The 19,794-nt window shown below is 42.8% G+C and overlaps 1 protein-coding gene across 1 annotated transcript; it reads right to left on the bottom strand.

The window, feature by feature from the left end:
• Positions 1–9,871: 9,871 nt before the first annotated feature.
• On the bottom strand, positions 9,872–17,917 carry RFK (riboflavin kinase). Its single transcript, XM_027616642.2, has 4 exons — positions 17,474–17,917; positions 16,607–16,758; positions 12,726–12,828; positions 9,872–11,987 (listed from the first exon to the last, which is right to left on the bottom strand). The coding sequence occupies exons 1-4, from the start codon at positions 17,553–17,555 to the stop codon at positions 11,857–11,859; spliced, it is 468 nt and encodes a 155-aa protein (XP_027472443.1). The 5' UTR covers positions 17,556–17,917; the 3' UTR covers positions 9,872–11,856.
• Between the last annotated feature and the right edge of the window lie 1,877 nt (positions 17,918–19,794).

The raw sequence follows: 19,794 nt of genomic DNA, 5'->3' as shown, positions 1-19,794 counted from the left end.
AGGAAAACAAACTTAACAAATAATAATGTTTTAGCAAAGACTTTTAATTGCAGCATGATTCCGGAGTTCTGTCCACTGCTACCCGTAGAGACGTGGACAGCCTCGTGTATTACTTGGTACAGAGTAAGCCAATGTATTCATTTGTATTACTGCATGACAAACTACCACAAATATGGCAGCTTAAAATAATATGCATTTATTATTTCACAGGTTTTTTTTTTAAGATTTTGTTAATTTATTTGGGAGAAAGAGAGCATGAATGGGAAGAGGGGCAAGGGAGAGGGAGAAGCAGACCCCCCGCTAAGCACAGAGCCAGATGTGGGGCTCAATCCGCATTCCAGGACCCTGGAACCATGACCTAAGCCGAAGGCAGGCGCTTAACCGACTGAGCCACCCAGGTGCCCCTATTTCACAGTTTTATAACCCAGAAGTCCAAGTACGCTTGACTGGGTTCTCAGCTTAGGGTCTCACAAGGGTAAAATCAAGATGCAAGCCTCTTACCTAGAGGCTTTGGAGAAAAATTGTTTTGCAAGGTACTCAGGTTGCTGGCAGAATTCAGTTTCTGGTAGTTCTAAGGATGGAGGTCCGTGCTTACTTTCCTGGCTGTTGACCCGGGATCACTCTCAGCTCATGGAAGCCACTCTGGTCTTGTGCATGGTGCTCAGCCCTCCTTCAAGGCCAGCATCCATGCACTGAATCCGCCTGCTTTGAATCTTTCTGACTTTCCCTTTTGCTACTGGCTGGAAAAAACTCTTTGCTTTTAAAAGGCTGGCATGATTACATTAGGCCCACGTGGAGAAATCTACCTTTGGCCTTAACATAGCATAATTATAGGCATGAGATCTCATCATATGCACAATCCTGGGGATTTGAATGGGAAATCTTGAGGGGCCACTTTACAACTCTGCCTACCATAGCCAATAAAACTCTTTTGGAAATCAATTTAGCAAAAACTGTGTTGAGTCTTTTCAATATTTGTTCTATTTGAATCTACTAAGTCCTTGTTAGGAAATATAAACAGTACCAAAGCGTTTACAAAAAAAGTTTCACTTTTGTTTGTAATTTAAAACTACAGTACTCTAAAAGTAAGTTTATAAAGACTATACAAAAAAAAAAAAACCCCTTCCAAAATAAAAGACTATACAAAATATGCTATAATAGTTACATGTAATAATAATCAAGATATAAAAGTTTATATACACTGCCATTTCAAGTGTATTTCTAAAATGAAAACCCTATGTGGATCATGCAATCTGAATGGTAGCAACAAACAAATGGTAGCAAACAAACAACATTATCTGCCCCCGGATAGTTTAATATTAAGGTAAAAAAAAACCAACAACAAATGTGTGTACAAATAACCACAAAATGAGGGACAGTGCAAGCAATGCAATTAGGGGAAAGAAAAAACAAACCATTAGAACACAGAGACTATGAGAAAAAGCAAATTGATGCCTCTAGGTACTTTTTTGGGAGAAAAGCTGAGGGAAGTGTTTGGGAGAATCAAAGTGTCTGCCAAGCTCAGTAAGAGTGAGCACTAAGTCTCTATCTCAACTTTCCTGCCCTCTCTAAAATGACAAGCACAATGGGGAGCCTGGCTGGCTCAGTCGGTAGAGCATGAGACTCTTGATCTCAGGGTGGTGAGTCTGAGCCCCACGTTGGGTGTCGAGATTATGTAATAAAAAATAAAATAGAATGATAAGCACTTCTCACATGAATTTGAACTCACAGCTCTATTTCAGCTCCATGTGATAAAGGGTATCAGTCCTCCTGCAAACCAGGGGTTAGTAGAGAGGTAAGGCAGACCTGGCAAGCAGACACTGTATTTGGGGGACCCCACCTTCCCTTCGTATCATCTCCCCCTCGTGTTCTTGTTTCTCAGGGAACCCAACGAGCCTAAGTGGGAAAGCTGCACAAATGTCCACACATTTGGCTCAGTGCCGGCTCCACAAAATATGGCCTCACCTCAGTTTCAATAATTACATCTCATTCTGTCCATTCATAAACCATTCGTAAGTAGGAAGCCCCCCGCTTTTTTTTAAATCTTGGTGGGTGATGCCCCGATTAGACTCACCATGTCTGTATTCATTTTTATAAAGATGATTCGGCATAACAGAAATGCTACGAGTTTGAGAGTTCAGGATTCCTGGGATCGAATTCCAGCACTGACCCTTCCTTGTCTGGAATCTTGAACAAGTTACTCAAGTCCTGATTCCTCACTAAGTGTGGGAAACTTGGAACTCCAGACCTTGCAAGGTTGCCCTGAGGAATGAATGACATTACATATGCAATGGGCCTGGTATACAGAAGGGTTTCTATAAATGCTAATTCCCCCCCATATCATTTTAGTAGCAGTGAAAGCTTAATAGTCTCCCTCCCATGAACCTATATTTTCAAAGGATTTGTGAAGCAAGACTACGTGGATGGAACTGGAGGGTATCATGCTGAGCGAAGTAAGTCAATCAGAGAAAGACATGTATCCTATGACCTCACTGATATGAGGAATTCTTAATCTCAGGAAACAAACTGAGGGTTGCTGGAGTGGTGGGGCATGGGAGGGATGGGGTGGCTGGGTGATGGACACTGGGGAGGGTATGTGCTATGGTGAGCACTGTGAATTGTGTGAGACTGTTGAATCACAGACCTATACCTCTGAAACAAATAATACACTGTATGTTAAAAAAAAGAAGAAGAAGAAGAAGATAGCAGGAAGGGAAAAATGAAAGGGGGGAAATCAGAGGGGGAGATGAACCATGAGAGACTATGGACTCAGAAACAAACTGAGGGTTCTAGAGGGGAGGGGGGTGGGGACATAGGTTAGCCCGGTGATGGGTATTAAAGAGGGCACATACTGCATGGAGCACTGGGTGTTATACGCAAACAAGGAATCATGGAACACTACATCAAAAACTAATGATGTACTGTATGGTGATTAACATAATAAAATAAAATTTAAAAAAAAAGATTACATGAGGGAGAGAAAAGGAGACTTAACCTGCTCTACATACTTAATCTGTAAGACACACCCACTCAGCACTTTAACAATGCCTTCTAGGCAAAGCAAATACGTTGGATGAGTGGTTTTAAGTAAGCATATCATTAACTGGATTGTTTTACTCGATTTCTCAACAGATAGGGAAACAGGATATAGTTCTTTCAGAAATCCAGTGATTTGCTCCAAAGCCAGGAGGAAATCAAATCCTTTCCTCACTGAAGTGATGAAAGTTCTGGTTAAAGGGCCATACATTCGATAAACACGTTGGCCAAATGCTTGACCTCTAATGAAATCTGTTCATCTCTCCACACCTCCTCACTGTCTAAAAAGCAACCGTAGTCCCCCTGCCAGCAGAATAGTATTCTGTTCTTGTTGCATTTAGTAATCCCCACACCGAACATGGGGCTTGAATTCACGAGCCCGAGATCAAGAGTCGAGGGATCTCCCAACTGAGCCAGCAGGAGCCCCAGAATAGTTTCTTAAGGTTATACGCAACTAATGAATCATGGAACACTACATCAGAACCTAATGATGTACTATACAGTAGCTAACCAAACATAATAAAAAAAAAAAAGAAGTAAACTTGGAAAAAAAAAAGAAATCCTATGCATACCTAGACTGTCCAAGAGAATCCATGCTTCTCCAATAAACCCCTCCTTTCTCCCCGAGTCATGAAAAACTTCACGTTAGAGTTTGCCTACGAAGCCACAGGGAATCTTTGGCACGTGCTGAGAATATGGACAAGGAAGGACAGCAACACAGTCTGTTTCTGGGTCACTTTGTGACTCCATGTAGAAAAGGTGACAGGATTTGAGAGTGGACTGAGAAGAGTCAGGAAAGCAGGACTGTCCGGACAGCCGGTGGGGCTGAGAACTCATGCCAGCATCCTCTCCTTTGCCGCTGTGGTCCCCAAAATGGCTGTGAGTCGCAGACAGCCTTGCAGGCATCCCAGTCCCCAGTGAAGGCGGCCAGCGTCTGACGCCCGGCAGCGAGGAGCAGTGGTGTGGACCTCAGACATCAGCTTGCAACCAGGGCTGTGGTGACAAGCCAGGCCGAGGTGGGGGATCATAAAGTCAGGCAAGCAGGTGGAAGCAGTGAAGACCCCCAGGCCATGAGGTGGTCCATAGGTGCTCCAGCTGATACTTGAACAACACGGGTTTGGACGGCGTGGGTCCACTTTCATGTGGATCTTTTCACTAAGTACAGGGCAGTATCGTGCATAGGTTTTCTCTTACGATTTTCTGAATGATGTTTTGCTTTCTGGAGCTTTCTTGTAATACAGCATATAACATGTAACATACAAACCGTGTCCATCAGCTGTTGGTGTTATTGGCTAGGCTTCCAGTCAACGGTAGGCTAATAAGTAGTTAAGTTTTAGGGGAGTCAAAAGGTAGAGGCGGAGATCTGAAGGCATGGGAGATGGGCGCCCCAACTCCAGTGCTGCCCAAGGTCAACCGTATTTAGTCTGGGGCCGGCCAGCTTCTAAGGGGGGCTTGAGCAGTGTTGTCAGTATTGATTTGTTCCTGGAACAAAGGAACACAGAAAACAAACCAAATTGCTCATCAAAGAATCCTTGACAAAGGAGTTTTCAGCCGGACTTCGTGATGCACATCCCTGAGCCATGAGGGACCTTGAGGGATCTTGCTGACTGATGCTCTACGGACACGGTCTTTCTCTCTCTCTCTCTCTCTGCCTGGGATTGGAATTTTTATTCCCCATGATCCCTCTGGCCAAACTCCACGCTGAGTCCTTTATTGCCTCCGTGACCTCCCTTTGCAGCACAGCTGTAAAACATCTGGATAATTTCTCCGTCCTGGTTTTCCGTTGATTTTCACTTTTTTAAAGAGCTGTTTGCCTGTGAAATCGATCAGTTTCGTCCCCTGTAGGTGGCTCTCCGGTGGCCTTACATGGGCTTGTCTCCGTACATTTGCTGGTGAGTAGGAAATGACCTCAGGCATGGGAAAGTCTGTTGTAAGCTGGAAGGTGCTACACCAAGGTTATCGTTCATCTGTTCTCCTGTGCTGTCACTTACACGGTAGAAACGGAGAAATCAAACAATATCCTCAGGCCAACCATCTGGAGGGGGTTTCTCAGAAAACTGGGCAGCTACATAATCCGTGGGGCCCAGTGTAAAACTTAAGCATTTTGGTGAGCAGGAGAGCTCGGAATACGAGCCTGGGGCCCTTGCCCTACTAAGCCGCAAGCCCTGTGTGACCGCGTAGGTGGCTCACCCTTGAAGCTGAGCCTGATTTCCATATATCTTCAGAGCCATGCAAAATGCATGGCTTGCAAAATGCATTAGTTGCTACATCTACCTCCACCTGCCAGGAGGTCAAAGCATTTAGATACAAAGGTGGTAGGGTTGGAGGAGAGGGAAGAAGAGCTAGCCACAGAACATGGAGTGTTAAGGAAACCCCTCAAGGAAGGTGGCTTGGTGTAGAAGGAGAATTTCTTTTCTGACATAAGCTGCATTGAAAGAGAGCTGCTGTCTGCTCCGAGGCTATCCGCATTCTTATCTTAGCCTGTGTGACACTTGTAAACTGCGCACCAGCTGAAGTATAAACTCCTCCCGGTGCCGTTTTTAAAGATCGTTCTTGGCCCTTTGGGGGTCATGCTGACATGGGGCCTCCCCTGGGTGTGGCTGTATACTCCTTCTCTGGCAATGGGTGGGGAAGGGCTTTACTTGGTCCCAACTCAAGCCTTTTTTTTTTTTTTTCCTCCTGGTTTCACTCCCTCTGGGCTACAAACGAAACCAAGAGCGAGCCCACCCTGTCAATTTGTTTATTTCCTCTGCCCGCTGCTCGGAAGTCTCCGTCACCCTTGGAAGGGCAGGAGAGGGCAGGAGGAAGAGCTGGCAGTGCTCATTCAGCATGATCTCCCTGGGCTTGTGACATCAAAGCCCTGTTTACATAGCCGAGGGACTGGCGACGCTGGAAGGGAGGGGCGAGAGCACAGCAAATCCCCCACTCTTTCTCCCGCGGGCTTCTCAGCTGCTCTGAGCCAGCAAAGAGTGGAGAAATCTGGGACTCACCGCTCTCATTTGGCACCATCTGTTTCCTTTCTCGTTCCTTTCCTGAAAACCCTTTTCAGTAAACACTGTGAAATAAAACACCAGAGGATGTATAGAAGAGCAAATTCATCTTTTCCTGAAATGCTGGCTTTTGGAGACCTTTGGCATCTGCAGGAAAGTCTCCAGGGCTGCTTTTTCTTCCACATTTGGAAGGTACTGGAAAAAATGAAGGGACGTGATGCTCCTTTATTTTACTGCAACTGGGTGATGTAAGGAGAGTCCATGATTCCTTCCCGGGAAATGCACTTAAATCCCCTATTTCCCAGAGACCTAAAATATACCAGGAACCACATGGAGGTGAGGACTATAAAGTCAAACGAACTGGAATTTCTCTGGGAGACTGCCCGTAGGTAACACACAGTAGTCGGTCCATAAGTATTTGTGCATTTTCTGCTCACAGAAAGCATTGTCTACCGCTGACCAAAAGTAGACTCTGCATATAATCTAGGGAAGAGTTTGCTGTATTCTTAAAGTTGCAATGTTATCTTTGGCCCAAGGAAGAAATAACCACCTTGCAAAAGTAACCGGCACTGGGTTTCTGGGACTACTGGAAGCACTTTGCATGGATCAGTTTGTTTAATCCTTATAATCATCATAACAACCCTATGAGGTAGGCACTGTTCTTACCCCTGTTTCACAGGTAAGACTTTAAGCCACAGGGAAGTAAAATAACTTGCTATAAGGCTCAGTCTGTAAAGACTGTTTCCCTCTTGGAATAGGCTGGGCTCCCAACACCCAACTCTGAAACTTTCTTCCTACACAGCTTGAGTTGGACTGAGTTGATGTTTTCATTTCATTTGAAGAGTGGTAACAATATCTAGCTAGATGGCTCAGGCTTATTGTGAAGAACCTTGAAATGGTGTAAGTAAAAGCACACTGAAGTTCCTGTTGCTACAACAGCTAAAATTTACCTTTGGTCAGTAGATGGAATGTAACCACTCATATCTTGACGCTCTATGGTGAAACAGGGTCCTTTCTCTTTGGAATGCTCAATGTGCACCCAGTTACCTGCGTTTGACTTCTAAAACTGTGCTGTTACAAAAACCATGATATCCTCAGTGTAGTGAAGCTGTGACAATAACAGATATTTCATTATCATCCATCCTTTTGCAAGACTGTAAAAAGGAATGAAGAAAAAGAAACTTTAAGGGCAGGGAATCCAAGATAACACTTCCTTCCATCTTCTAAAACCTCAAAAGAAGTACTCAAACGAGTTCTATAGCAAACAGTAGAGAACAGGTCCAGCTTGTCAGGCTATGGGCCAGGGAAAGTCCTAGTTTGTTTTTTTTTTTTTAAGATTTTATTTATTTATTTTGAGAGAGAGAATGAGAGGGGGGAGGGTCAGAGGGAGAAGCAGACTCCCCGCTGAGCAGGGAGCCTGATGTGGGACTCGATCCCGGGACTCCAGGATCATGACCTGAGCCAAAGGCAGTCACTTAACCAACTGAGCCACCCAGGCGCCCAGTCCTAGTTTTGAAATACATGGAAATCTCAGAATAGTAGTATTAGGTTTTGTTGGGTTCAGGAGGGGTTTGAAAACAAAAGAAAAAACTTCATTTGATAGCAATTCTGTACTGGTTGGAGAGCCTTCAATAAACTTGAAATTCCAGCAAAAAAGATGAGGGTCTCGCACAGATAGCAATAGTGAGTGCTCAAGACTGTACAGGGACTGGCACCCACCCCTTCCCCATACCCTCCAGCAGCTCTGCTCTCCCACTGTGCTGGGTAACCCACAGAACTAGTACTGGTTTACGGCACTGATTTTAAGAACACAATTAGGACTAATCTCCTGGAGGACGGCAATTTGACATCTCAAATCTAGTTGCAAAGCAAAAAATTACAAATATTTTATAGATGATGCCTTTGTACCTTCTTCACTCCCAACCCAATGGCTCACACCTGTTTCCATTAGAGAAAAGAGAGGGGGAGACAGAGGAGGAGTTGGGGGGGAGGGGGGGAGGAGGAATGGGAGAAGGGAGAGGAGTGCAGGGAAGGGAGGAGGCCATCTATTTTAAGCTTCACATCAGGTTTCCTCTGTCTGTTCAAGCTTCTGTAACAAAATACCCCAGACTGGATGACTTAAAGAGGACAAAAACTTATTTTTCACAGTTTTGGAGGCTGCCAGTCTGAGCCAGCATGGTCAAGTTCTGATGAGATGCTTCCTGGGTTGCAGACTGCTGACTTCTTGTGTCCTCACGGGGCAGAAAGAACGAAGAAAAGTTCTCTGGGGTAACGTTTTATAAGGGCAATCCCATTCATGACAGCTCCACCCTCCACCAAAGGTCCCACCTGCTCACACACCGGGGAGGGGGGCACAAAAATTAACTTGCCATCCAGCGTTGGCATCTTGTACTCATCTACACCTCCAGCCTAAAGAGTAAACATTTAAATTTACCTGACATTCCAGATTTGAAGATATGAATACCACTTTAAATTCATGCTTATTCTCCCCAGGTTTTTTTTGGGCGGGGAGTGACTTTATTATCTTGACATTGATTTTACAAGTATGTATCCATATATCAAAACTTACCAAGTCATACAATTCAAATATGTGCAATCTGTTAGGTCAGTTATACCCTAATAAAGCTACAATGTATTTAAATTAACATACAGTATTATATTAGTTTCAGGTGTACCACATGCTGATTCAACAATTCTGTACATTACTAGCGTGTTCCACCGTTACGTGTAGTCACCATCTGTCCTCATACTTATACTCCCTGTGCTATACTTTTCATCTCTGTGACTTATTTTACAACTGAAAGTTTGTACCTCTTAATCCCCTTTATTTCTTCATCCCCCACGTATCTCCCCTCCGTCCAATTTGTATACACCCTCATTTTACCCTTTTTAACACTCATTTCTTTACACATATTCAAGTCACGTCAAATTCTATCTGATAATCCCTGTATCTGTCATCTTTGTAGAGCTTGTTCTAGAATTCCTTGCTGCTAACTCTTGCTTCTGATGGCATCTCTTTACAGGGCACCTTCACTTATTATTTACAGGGCGGGGAAAAGGCTAGCACACTAGGAAAAGGCTAGCACTCTTACCAGGAAAGCAAAACTGTCCTCCTAAGTTCCTAGTAAACTTCCAGCTTACGTCTCCCTGATCCCAGCTGTTCCAATAGCAGCCCTAGCTGCAAACGTGTAAGGCCCCAGTGCGGACAGTGCTGGACAGGTGCTGAAAGAGCAGCATGTGTCCCTCTGCATACGCCAGACATAAGCAGGCCTTCCCGGGGCTGCTAGTCACCAAGACTGCAGAACCGTTTTGGAGCAGGAGTTACGGAAGGGAACTCAGCCTTCTAGTCCTCTGGCTCTTAGGACTAAAAATATAATGGGGACCCTCACCCTCAGAAAAGTAGGCTTTTGAGAACCCTGTGAATAGAATGCTCTCCAGGGGCAGCGGGGTGGCTCAGGTGGTTAAGCGTCTGACTCTCGATTAAGGCTCAGGTCTTGATCTCAGGGTCGTGGGATCCAGCCCCGTGTCGGGCTCCGGGCTTAGCACGGAGTTTGCTTGAGATTTTCGTTCTGCTCCTCCCCCAGCTTGTGCTCTCTAAATAAATACAAATCTTAAAAAAAAAAAAAAAATAGAATGCTCTCCAAGCAACCTGTGCTGCAGGCATCAACAAGGGTTTGTCAAGGCAAAGCCCCTGGTTCTAGAATTACCACTGCACAGCAGGTTCCCCCTCGAGCAGCCACCTGCAACTTGCCAGTCAGGCTCTCGAACACATTGGCAAGGGACCACCAGCCGGCACATGAGGAACCTACACACAGACAAGGCAAAAGATTCAAACCGACACAGGGAAAGAAACATCACTTAGATTTATTTCAAGGCCTGAAATCAGATTAATCAAAAATGGTACTGCTGCCATTTCTTATAATACATACTTAATACAAAACTTTAAGAAGTATAGACACTATTAACTAACTCTTAAACCTCACAATATATAATTTTCAAGTTGTCAGGTGACCAAGATTTCACACACTTAATGAGGACATAATTAGCAGCAGGCTATTCAAACAAACACAAATCTGTTTTTACACTTTCCATGTCTGTTTTTTATCTTTGCTTTATAACGCCACTAATAATCGCGGCTTCTTTCAAGTATAGGATCTCTAACATTAAATTACATATTCTAAGTCTTTTTATAAAAGAAAGACACATACTACATTGTTTGCCATAAATTCATATACCAAAAAGTAAAACACAATCCAACTGACTTTATCCATGCTTCCCCTTTCTCCAGATGTTTTAGGTGTTTTTCTACATACTTTATATTTTTCTTAAAATCTGTTCTCTATTTATGCAGATCAGGGAAAATGAATTATAATGAGTTACTTTTAAAATTACCTTCTCTGTACTTCTGTTCCCTTTCCCCACACTAAATCTGGTGCTTAAGTGAACAATAATGAAAGGTACTGTTTCAGGAGACCCAAACAATCTGTAATCTTAATTTCCTAAATACCCAAAGATTTCAACTTCCTGCCAATATAAATAAGAGTCTCAAGTAGCCAAAAATTACTTCTTAGTTAGGAGGAAGAAAAAATGCAGAGTATGAGGATTATGTAACTAAGACTTTATCATTTATGCCTTTCCCCCGAGCTACAAGCACTGTTTAGCATTAAATCACGTTGTGCGTACACAGCTATAACAGTTTACATTTGCTCAGGAACATGTAATTACATTAAAAATAAACAACTTTCATAACTTAATTGGTTCTTAAATGGCTTCCCTAGGGGGAAAACAAATGTTTTGTGTTCTTTAAGAAAATGGTATATACAAATGAACTGCTGTGTGCTCATTTAAACTTGAGGAAACCTAATGAAGTTTTGGGGATATTTTTCCTAAAATGCAATATGGATATGCACTTAATCATTGCTTATATAGCGAAGGGATGGAATAGTAGATATAGATGCAATCTTTTGTCTAAGTGAACAGTTGTAAGGTATTCTAAATGGAATAGGAAAAAAAAAAAACACGGACAATTGTTTCAAGGAAAAAAGAACCAAAGTCAAGAAAAATATTGAACATCGACCCTTAAAAAGGAGAAGTGTTAAACAACACAAAAATGAGACCTACAGATTAGAAAAATACTCATTTTACCACTTCAGGAGGTAAACAAAATGGTAAGGAGAGGGAGTCTCCAATTAGAACTGAGGCAGCTGTAAAACAAAATGGAACACAGTGCAATGATTTGACCTCATAAAGGAAATGACTCACAACAATGAAACTTCACACAAGAGGAAAAAAAAACATTCACACGTCTACATGTTTGCAATAATATATTAACAGACAAATTATCAAAAATATAAAGTCTGGATTTTTCCCCTTAGGTTTATAATCAACTCTCAAACCTCTGTTGAATACATTTACTTTCATAAGCCTCCTCTGTTTAGCAGCACGTACTACACAAGTACATACGTACTACTATGTACCATGAGAATTATTAGTTCTTATCTCAAATCTAGCGACTTGCCTTTTTACCCACACTTATATACATTCTCATTTCCATTACAAGACACTTAAGACCTTTCTAGTGGTAAATTTTAATCAACATATTACATAAAAAAGAATCTTGATTTTCCAAATGAATCACTTTAGGACTATAGCATGATGGGTTTAATTTGAATGGTTGAAACATAATGTGGTAAAGACACTGTACTGTTTAAACTACTTCACAGCTGTAGGAAAATGTTTGATTTTCAAAATGTAACGACTGAGGAGTTATACGCAGTAAAATATTAGAAAACAGTGAATGGATTAATAAGAGTAAGATGATTTTTTTTTATCAGTGGCCATTCATTATTTTGTTTTTAGGAACCTGGAAGAAATTGTCTTCTTTGAATTTCAAATGTTCTGGTAAATCTAGTCGTCTCTTAGCTTCCTCAATATCAGCTTGAATTGCTGAAATAAGGGACTCTGTGGAGAGAAGAGAGCAGGGAAATGATGAAAAACTGCCCCACGCCTTTGTTCGGACTCCTAAAAACCCAAAGGCTGGCAGCGTCTTCAGCGCAGGGCAGATGCCTGATAAATGTTTGTTCTATCCCTTCTTCCAGACTTAAGTAAAAATCAATGGTCCACAAGAGATGTCCCTGATCTTCTTGCAATTTCTTAGAGAAAGGCATAAGCACAAAGGTATGTCACAAATACCAAATGGAAGAAATACCCATGACCAAGCCTCTTCAGTATTCACATTTGTCAAATTCTACAGAATTGAAACAACCACACTACACTAACATCCTTGATACCATTTGTTTCAAGTATCGATTTAGTTTCTTATACTTTAAGCATTGCAAAGCACCCATTATTCATCTCAGCATCCATTCCCACTTATTACTTAAAGTATGAAAAGGAAATAAAGATTTCACTAACTTCACACTGTTGGGAGAGAAGCAGCCAGCCTGCTGCTGGGTTTGAATCTAGGCTCCATCACATACTGATGTGACCCTGAGCAAATTACTTAATCCCTCTCTGCCAATTTCCTCATCTGTGAAATGGGCAAAATAATTCCTCATATTATTTTGGTGGGGGTGAAAGGACTAATGCATGTAAGGCACACAGTAAATGCTCAAATGTCTGCTCCCCTGCCATGCTGTTACTAAGAGAAGCAGTAGAAGTAGCTGCAGTAATACTTAAGAAGACCTAAACAGAACTTACCTAAAGAATCAAAGTTCTTTTCTGGTCTGAGGTAGCCAACAATGGCCACATTGAGGATCTCCCCATAGAAGTCCTCTTTGAAGGTATGCATGATATGAGTTTCCTAGAATTAAGAAATGTTAAAAAGGTTACCATCAAATTATAGAACTCCTGAAATTTGAAATATGTCTCCACATTTATGGTGGGGATAATTTAAATGAAACAATCAACGCTTACTAAATTTTTAAAGACAGGTTAAAATCTAAGTGCAGTTTTTTCCTGAATTCTTCCATCAGTCCTGTTCTTGCCCCTGACCTTACATATAAACATTATAACTGAGTAAGGCAGATGTTATACCACAAATCTGGTATGATTCGCTGTTTATTAAAAAAAAGGGGGGGAGGGAGCACCTGAGTGGCTCAGTTGGTTAAGCATCTGCCTTTGGCTCAGGTCATGATCCCAGGGTCCTGGGATTGAGCCCCCTGTCAGGATCTCTGCTCAGCAGGGAGTCTGCCTCTCCCTCTGTGCTCTCCTTCTTTCTCAAATAAATAAAAATCTTAAAAAAAACAAAAACAAAAAACAACTAACATGCAGGGGCGCCTGGCTGGCTCAGTTGGTACAGCATGCAACTCTTGATCTCAGGGTTGTTGAGTTTGAGCCCCACGTTGGGTGCAGAGATTACTTAAAAATAAAATCCTTAAAAAAACTAACATGCAGAGTAGTTAAGTCTTACCAGGGCAAAAAATAAATAAATAAAAAAATAAACCACACACAAAAAAACAAAACACCACCAAGTAAGGAGCAAAGTATTAAGAGAGGTTACTATTAAAAGAACCATTTCTGGGGCATCTGGGTGGCTCAGTCGTTAAGCGTCTGCCTTCGGCTCAGGTCATGATCCCAGGGTCCTGGGATCGAGCCCCGCATCGGGCTCCCTGCTCAGGGGGAAGGCTGCTTCTCCCTCTCCCACTCCCCTGCTTGTGTTCTCTCTCTCACTGTCTCTCTGTCAAATAAATAAATAAATAATCTTAAAAAAAAAAAAAATTTCTAAGGTTAATCAGGATCCATGTGTCTCTGACAAACACCACGTTATAGAAACCTCCGAGGGTTAGGCAGAACTGAAGACCGATAGGTAGGCAGAAGAGCCAATGCAGGATCCTGATCAAGGAACAATGTTGACAAATGGGTACAGGACATGTCGAAGCAAAATGGTGGAGGAGGTAGATGATGTTCTGCAATCTGAATTTTAGTAGACTCTTAAAAGAAATCTAGCCCAAAAGCAGGAGAGCCAATTAAGAGAATACAGAAGATGGTTGAAACTGGACTAGGATGTTGGCACTGGATGTTGAGAAGTTTAAACAATCTAGAAACATGAAACTTAGTGATAGAGGCATATTTTGTGTAGGACTTAAGAAAATCTAATATATGAAGTGATACTTAAGACAGAAGCATCAACAGTGATCATTATAAAACATTACTGAGAAAAATGGTAAAGATGTCTACTCTTCCTAAATTCATCTACAGATTCCATGCCATCCCTGTCAAAATCCTAGTTGTTTTTTTTTTTTAATGACGGAAACTGTCAAGAGATTCTAAAATTTATAAGGAAATGTGGAAGGCTGAAATTATCCCCCCAAAATCTTGAAAAGTAAGTAGAGGACTTACACAGTCAGAAATCAAGACCTATTATAAAAGCTATGAAAATAAAGACAATGTGGTAATGGCCCAAAGACAGACCAGGAGACCAAGCCTGTATGAGCACATTTTGGACTCTCACACATATAAAGTCACAGGGTTTATGCCCAGGGTGACAGTGCAGTGCTGTCATGAAAGAATGGTATTTCAAGAAATGGGCTGAGTCAATATCCAAATGGGAAAAAATTAATTTTGACCCTTACTTTGCACCATACTCAAAAATCAATTTGATGAGAAAAGTTTAAGACAAGTTTTTGGAAGAAAACAAAGGTATCTTTATGACTTGGAGTAGGCAAAGATTCCTTAAATAGGATATAAAAGGCACTAAACCATAAAAGAGAAATGATGAATTGGATTATATCAGCATTAAGACCCTCTGTTCTTCAAAAGACACCACTCCATTAAAACAAACAAAAAAAAGCAACACAGAAGGCGACAATATTTGCATACATATTCCAACAAAGGAAGCGCATCTAGGACATACTAAAGAACTTCTTTAAGTCAATTAAAACTGCCAATCCAATTTTTTTTAAAAGGGGAAAAGACTTCAACAGGCATATCATAGATATCTGATATTGGCAAGAAAAGGAAAAAGAAAACCTGAAGAGTATGAACCTCCTACCAATAGAAAATTGAGTTTCTTCTAACTCTGGCAGGACTTGGAAGGCATTCCTTCACTGGCTTGCTACAGTAATAGTCCTGTTACCTGAAATTTATCATGGAATAGCTTTCCCTCTACTCTTCATTTCCTCCCCATCTACAGAAAACTATTTTGTGTTCTTGTATTAGTTCTTTATCTACTCCAAATAATTTCCACATCCTTAATACTCAAAACTAAGAAACACTGAACACAATGTTAAGCAATTCTGCACCATTTCTGTTTGTACCAGGATTTAGCCCTGTGGTTTTCCAACTGTGACAGACTTCTACAAACCCTTCCAAAAGGACGAAATTTAGATCTACTCGTTTTTGCCACACACTTAACCTGACCAAGATCCAGCCTTATCTAGCAGATCAAGCTCTTAATGGCATGGGTACTACGAAAAGAGCAGAAGGGTACACCCTCAAAGTAGTTTGAGAGGAAAAAAAAAAAGCATCACCTTGCGATTTTATTAGAAAGCACCATCTATGGAGAAAGCATTTCTATCTTAGCAGGGTGAGCAATTAATTAAAGGGTGAATGAACTATATCAACTGTAGCAAGCTCAATTTTATCAAACATGCTCTTAGGTAATTCACTTTTTTTTTTTTCTTTAAGGGGAATGCAGAAGGAGAGGGAGAGAGAGAATCTTAAGCAGGCTCCATGCCCAGCACAGAACTGACGAGGGGCTCCATCTCACCACCCTGAGATCATGACCTGAGCTGAAATCAAGAGGCAGACGCTTAACCGACTGAGCTACCCAGGTGCTCCAAGTAATTCACTTTTATCTCCAGTTGAGGTAAACACATGGACAGCTATAAAAATTAGTATTACAATTAGGCTTGAAACTCCACTTTTTATTTTCTACATGATTTAAAAGATAGATGCATGAAAATATTAATGTTATTGGGCACACAATGTATAAGGATGTAATTTGTGAGTTTTATGAACTATCAAAATTGTCATAAATCCAAATTAGATTTTATAACTGTAGAAAGTTAAATGCACTCCTCATGGTAACCACACACACACAAAAATTCTATAGAAAGTACACAAAAGGAAGTAAGAGAATCAAAATGTGTCCCTACAAAAAAAAGGTTAAAAAACAAAAGGCAGTAAGGGAAGAAATAAACAAAAAAGCTGTAAGGCCTACAGAAAACAGCAAAATGGCAGAAGTCCCTCCTTACAAGTCATTAGCTTATATGTAAATGGACTGAACTCTCCAATGAAAAGGCAGAGATTAACAATGATCAAAAAGCACAATCCAATTATACTTCCCCTTTTACAAGAGACTCACTTTATTTTGTAAGACTCACTTTAAGATCGAAAGACACAAACACACTGAAAGTGAAAGGACGAAAAGTTAATCCAAACAGTAACTAAACACTTCACTTTTGAAAATCCTTCAAGAAAACTGCCAAAAATTCCAGTAATTTGGCCAATTTGTGAATACCACTGATGATTTCTATGTGCATCTAATACTGAATAGTACCTTAAATTACTATCCCATTTTCTAAATATAATTCTTTATATATATATATAATATAATTATTATATAATATAATCCTTACCATAGACTTTTTTGTATTCTTGTAGTATGGGTTCCATCCTATGCTCACCACCATCTTATGAACATCTCCATTTCCAACACTGGCCCAGCCATAATAAATGCCAGTCGATACATCAGCTGGAAGATTATCAACTACTTGTTCCGGAAAGTTAGCTAAGTAACAGAAATAATATTCTGAGTGTTAACAGTTTCACAGCAAATATTTATAAAAATCGCAGGAAGGCTAGCCTGAATTGTTATGCTCATAAGTTTCCCGGCATCCTGCCTATGATTATCAGTCGCACCATTCTATATTTTCCAAAATATACGTGGCTGGGTCCCAAACGCAAAGACTAGGAACAACCCTGGTATGTATTTTTAAGGATGAATTCTTCATACAGTCAGGTCCTGACTACTGAACCGAATACAGACAGACCAAAAAAGATAACTGATTCTCATCCAATTGCTAACAAGACATACAAAGAGAAAAAAAACCTTACAGTTGGCTTGGAAATTTAACCAATCTGGTTCACATTACGTTTCCATTTAATGGGGATGACGCGTGCCATGCCTGGCAGCTCTAGCCTGGTTGGATAGGGAGGCGGGAAAGGGGGAATCCCGAAACTCAGCTCGGCTTTCTGCCCTTACCACCCCCCAAGCCGGTCCCCGGTGAGCCCCGAGCGGTGGGTGAGGACGAGCTTCCTCAATCCGAACAAAGATCCTCCGCCTCAACAAAGCAAGAGCCGAGCAGAGTGGAGGGCGTCACTCTGCCCGCCCCAAGTCCCGCGTCTGACGTCCCGGCTCCCACCTGACCCAACCCCGGGAGCCGGGGGCGGAGGGGGGGGGTGGTGCGCCGAGGGGGGGGAGGGCCGCGACCCTCCGCGCTCACCTGTGGGGATGCCCAGCTGCTTGGAGCCACGGCCGAAGCCCCGCACCACCTGGCCGCGGCAGAAGTACGGCAGGTGCCTCATGACGCCGTCCGCTCGGGGCTCGGGCTGCGACCCGGTCCGCGGGTCCCGCGAAGCCGCCGTCGAAGCGCTGCCGGGATACCCGGGACCGGCCAGGGAACACCAGCAGGAGCTCGGCTGATGCCCGAATCCCCCCACGGCCGGCCGGGAGGGTAGGCGCGCAACGGCCCAGCCGGCGCCGACCACACGCCGCAGTGAGCCCCTCACGCCACCGCACCAACCGAAGCCGCCGAACGACTAAAAGCTTGTGTCTCCGCCCTGGGAACGGCGGCGAGGGCGAATATGTGAGGGCGTGGGTGGGGAGAGCGGGGGGACCAGCGGTGGAGGGCCTGAGCCCGCCCAGCGCCGCAGGCCTGCGCACACTTCCTCAGCCAAACACCTCGCAACCCGCTCGGCTTCCGTAGCCCCGCCCCCGCGTGGCCCCGCCCCCAGCCGTGGCCCCGGAACCGCCGGTTCGCGGGTCCGCCGGTCAGGCCTTCCTGGGCTTCTCCCGGCCCCCACCCCCACCCCCCGGCGCTGGAACCTCTAGCGGGAATCCCTCTTCGATCTTGGTTGCTCTGAAAATGCCGTTCTCCGACAATCCTGTTTCTTTTCCCTTTCTCCTTTTCATTACGATTCTGACGCCAGAGACGTTCTTTAGCTTCTTGACAACCGCGAGCTCGATGGTCATTCGTCATTCATTCGTTCTTTAAACATTTATTAAAGTTCCAAAATTCCAGCTCAAGATCACCGCTTGGTAGAGGCTTTAACTCTCTGCCGGAAATGGCCCTTCTCTCCCCCAGACCACCTGCCCGCTGTCTGAAGTTATACGGGAATGTAAGAGCCAAGGGAGCAAGTCCTAGTCTAATGCGGCAACCCCCATGACTAGTGCAAAGTTGCAGTAATGCAGTTTTCTTTCAGGAAGGGTGCAGCTGCCTACCTAACCCTCCTTCTGGGAGGTGTTACCTTGAGAATTTAATAAACCCGACAAAAGGCGTCATCTCTACTGCAATGCCAATTTGTGGGCATTCTAACCCTTGGAGCTATAAACATTACCTAAGGAAGTAGCTCAAGGGAAATGTCTTGCTCACAAGAAACACGAGGGTCAGTCATAAGGTGCATCCCCTTGTTCTTGAGAAAGAAGTTTGAATTGTTCTCTTTGCTTTTCTCTATGAATCTGTGTGAAATCCTGTCCAGACTTGGCAGTCGCTTGTACCTTACATGCATGCTTACCCAATGTTAAAATTATATTCTCTCTATATTGGTACCGAAGGGGTCTATGTGGGCAAGACTGTCATATTTCCCTAGGACTAGTGTAGCGCGTGGTTCATAGCAAACACGCCGTAAGTATTTGCAGAAAGAACGAATTAAGAGCCCAATGTGTGCCAAGTACAGTGCAAGGTGCTGGGGGAGCAAAGGTGACTGAGACAAGTTCTTGGTCTCAGACACTCGGTCTAGTGCGAGAGACTACCTGGTGACCTGATTCCAATGCTATGCTGTCAATACTCCAATAGAAGGCCTGACAAAGTGCTTGGAAGGCTGCCCTTGTATAGTTAATGGTTAGGAGCACAGGGGCTAGCTAGATAAGCCACGGTTTGAATACAACCCTTGCTTGCCTCATTTAATTGCTAGGTGACCTTGGGCAAAGTACATTGTCTGAATCTGTGTCCATATCGACTAATTGGGAATATTAATAATTCTGTGGAGTTTAAGTGAACTGATGCATGTACAGCACTTAACAAACTGCCTGGCCTGTTGAAAAAATTATTATCATCATGGTTGTACCAAATAAGAAAAGCCTGGAGGTGAGAGCCTGGTAAAGCAGCCCTGGGTACTAGTCCTCCACACCCCAGACTTCCAAGGAGGTCTGGGTATTAAATGAAATAAAATAATTAAATGAGTCATGAGAAATAAATGAGGAAGGGTGGTTTTAAGAATTAAATGAGATAATGCTAGATACTTTACGTACTATCTCCTATAATCACATCAGTTTTGGAGGAAAGAACCCCAATTTATAAAGAGGGAAGGGGGGTTGGAGAATTCCTAAGATGGAGCATTTAGGCTCCAATTGTTTTTTTTAACCCTGGTGACTTTTCAGTAATGCATAATTACTGTGTAATCAGCATAGGCTACGGAAGGCAGCAGCCTGATCCTTTTCCATTCCTGCTCAATAACCCTCAATGGCTCCCCTGTCACTTTAAAATAAAATAGCCTCTCAAGGGTTAGATTGAAGGGTAGATTGAAGGGATTCAATCTACCATTC

Source organism: Zalophus californianus, chromosome 13 (assembly GCF_009762305.2).
Source record: "Zalophus californianus isolate mZalCal1 chromosome 13, mZalCal1.pri.v2, whole genome shotgun sequence".
Lineage (NCBI taxonomy): Eukaryota > Metazoa > Chordata > Mammalia > Carnivora > Otariidae > Zalophus > Zalophus californianus.
Note: the sequence above shows the minus strand (reverse complement) of the source record. Positions and strands in the feature narration are given on the sequence as shown.

Coding starts and splice junctions, on each gene's coding strand:
- RFK (XM_027616642.2), bottom strand. CDS start 17,555: ATGAGGCACCTGCCGTACTTCTGCCGCGGCCAGGTGGTGCGGGGCTTC. Junction 12,829..16,606: donor AGAATACAAAAAAGTCTATG/GTAAGGATTATA, acceptor TCTTAATTCTAG/GAAACTCATATCATGCATAC. Junction 11,988..12,725: donor AAAGAACTTTGATTCTTTAG/GTAAGTTCTGTT, acceptor TTCTCTCCACAG/AGTCCCTTATTTCAGCAATT.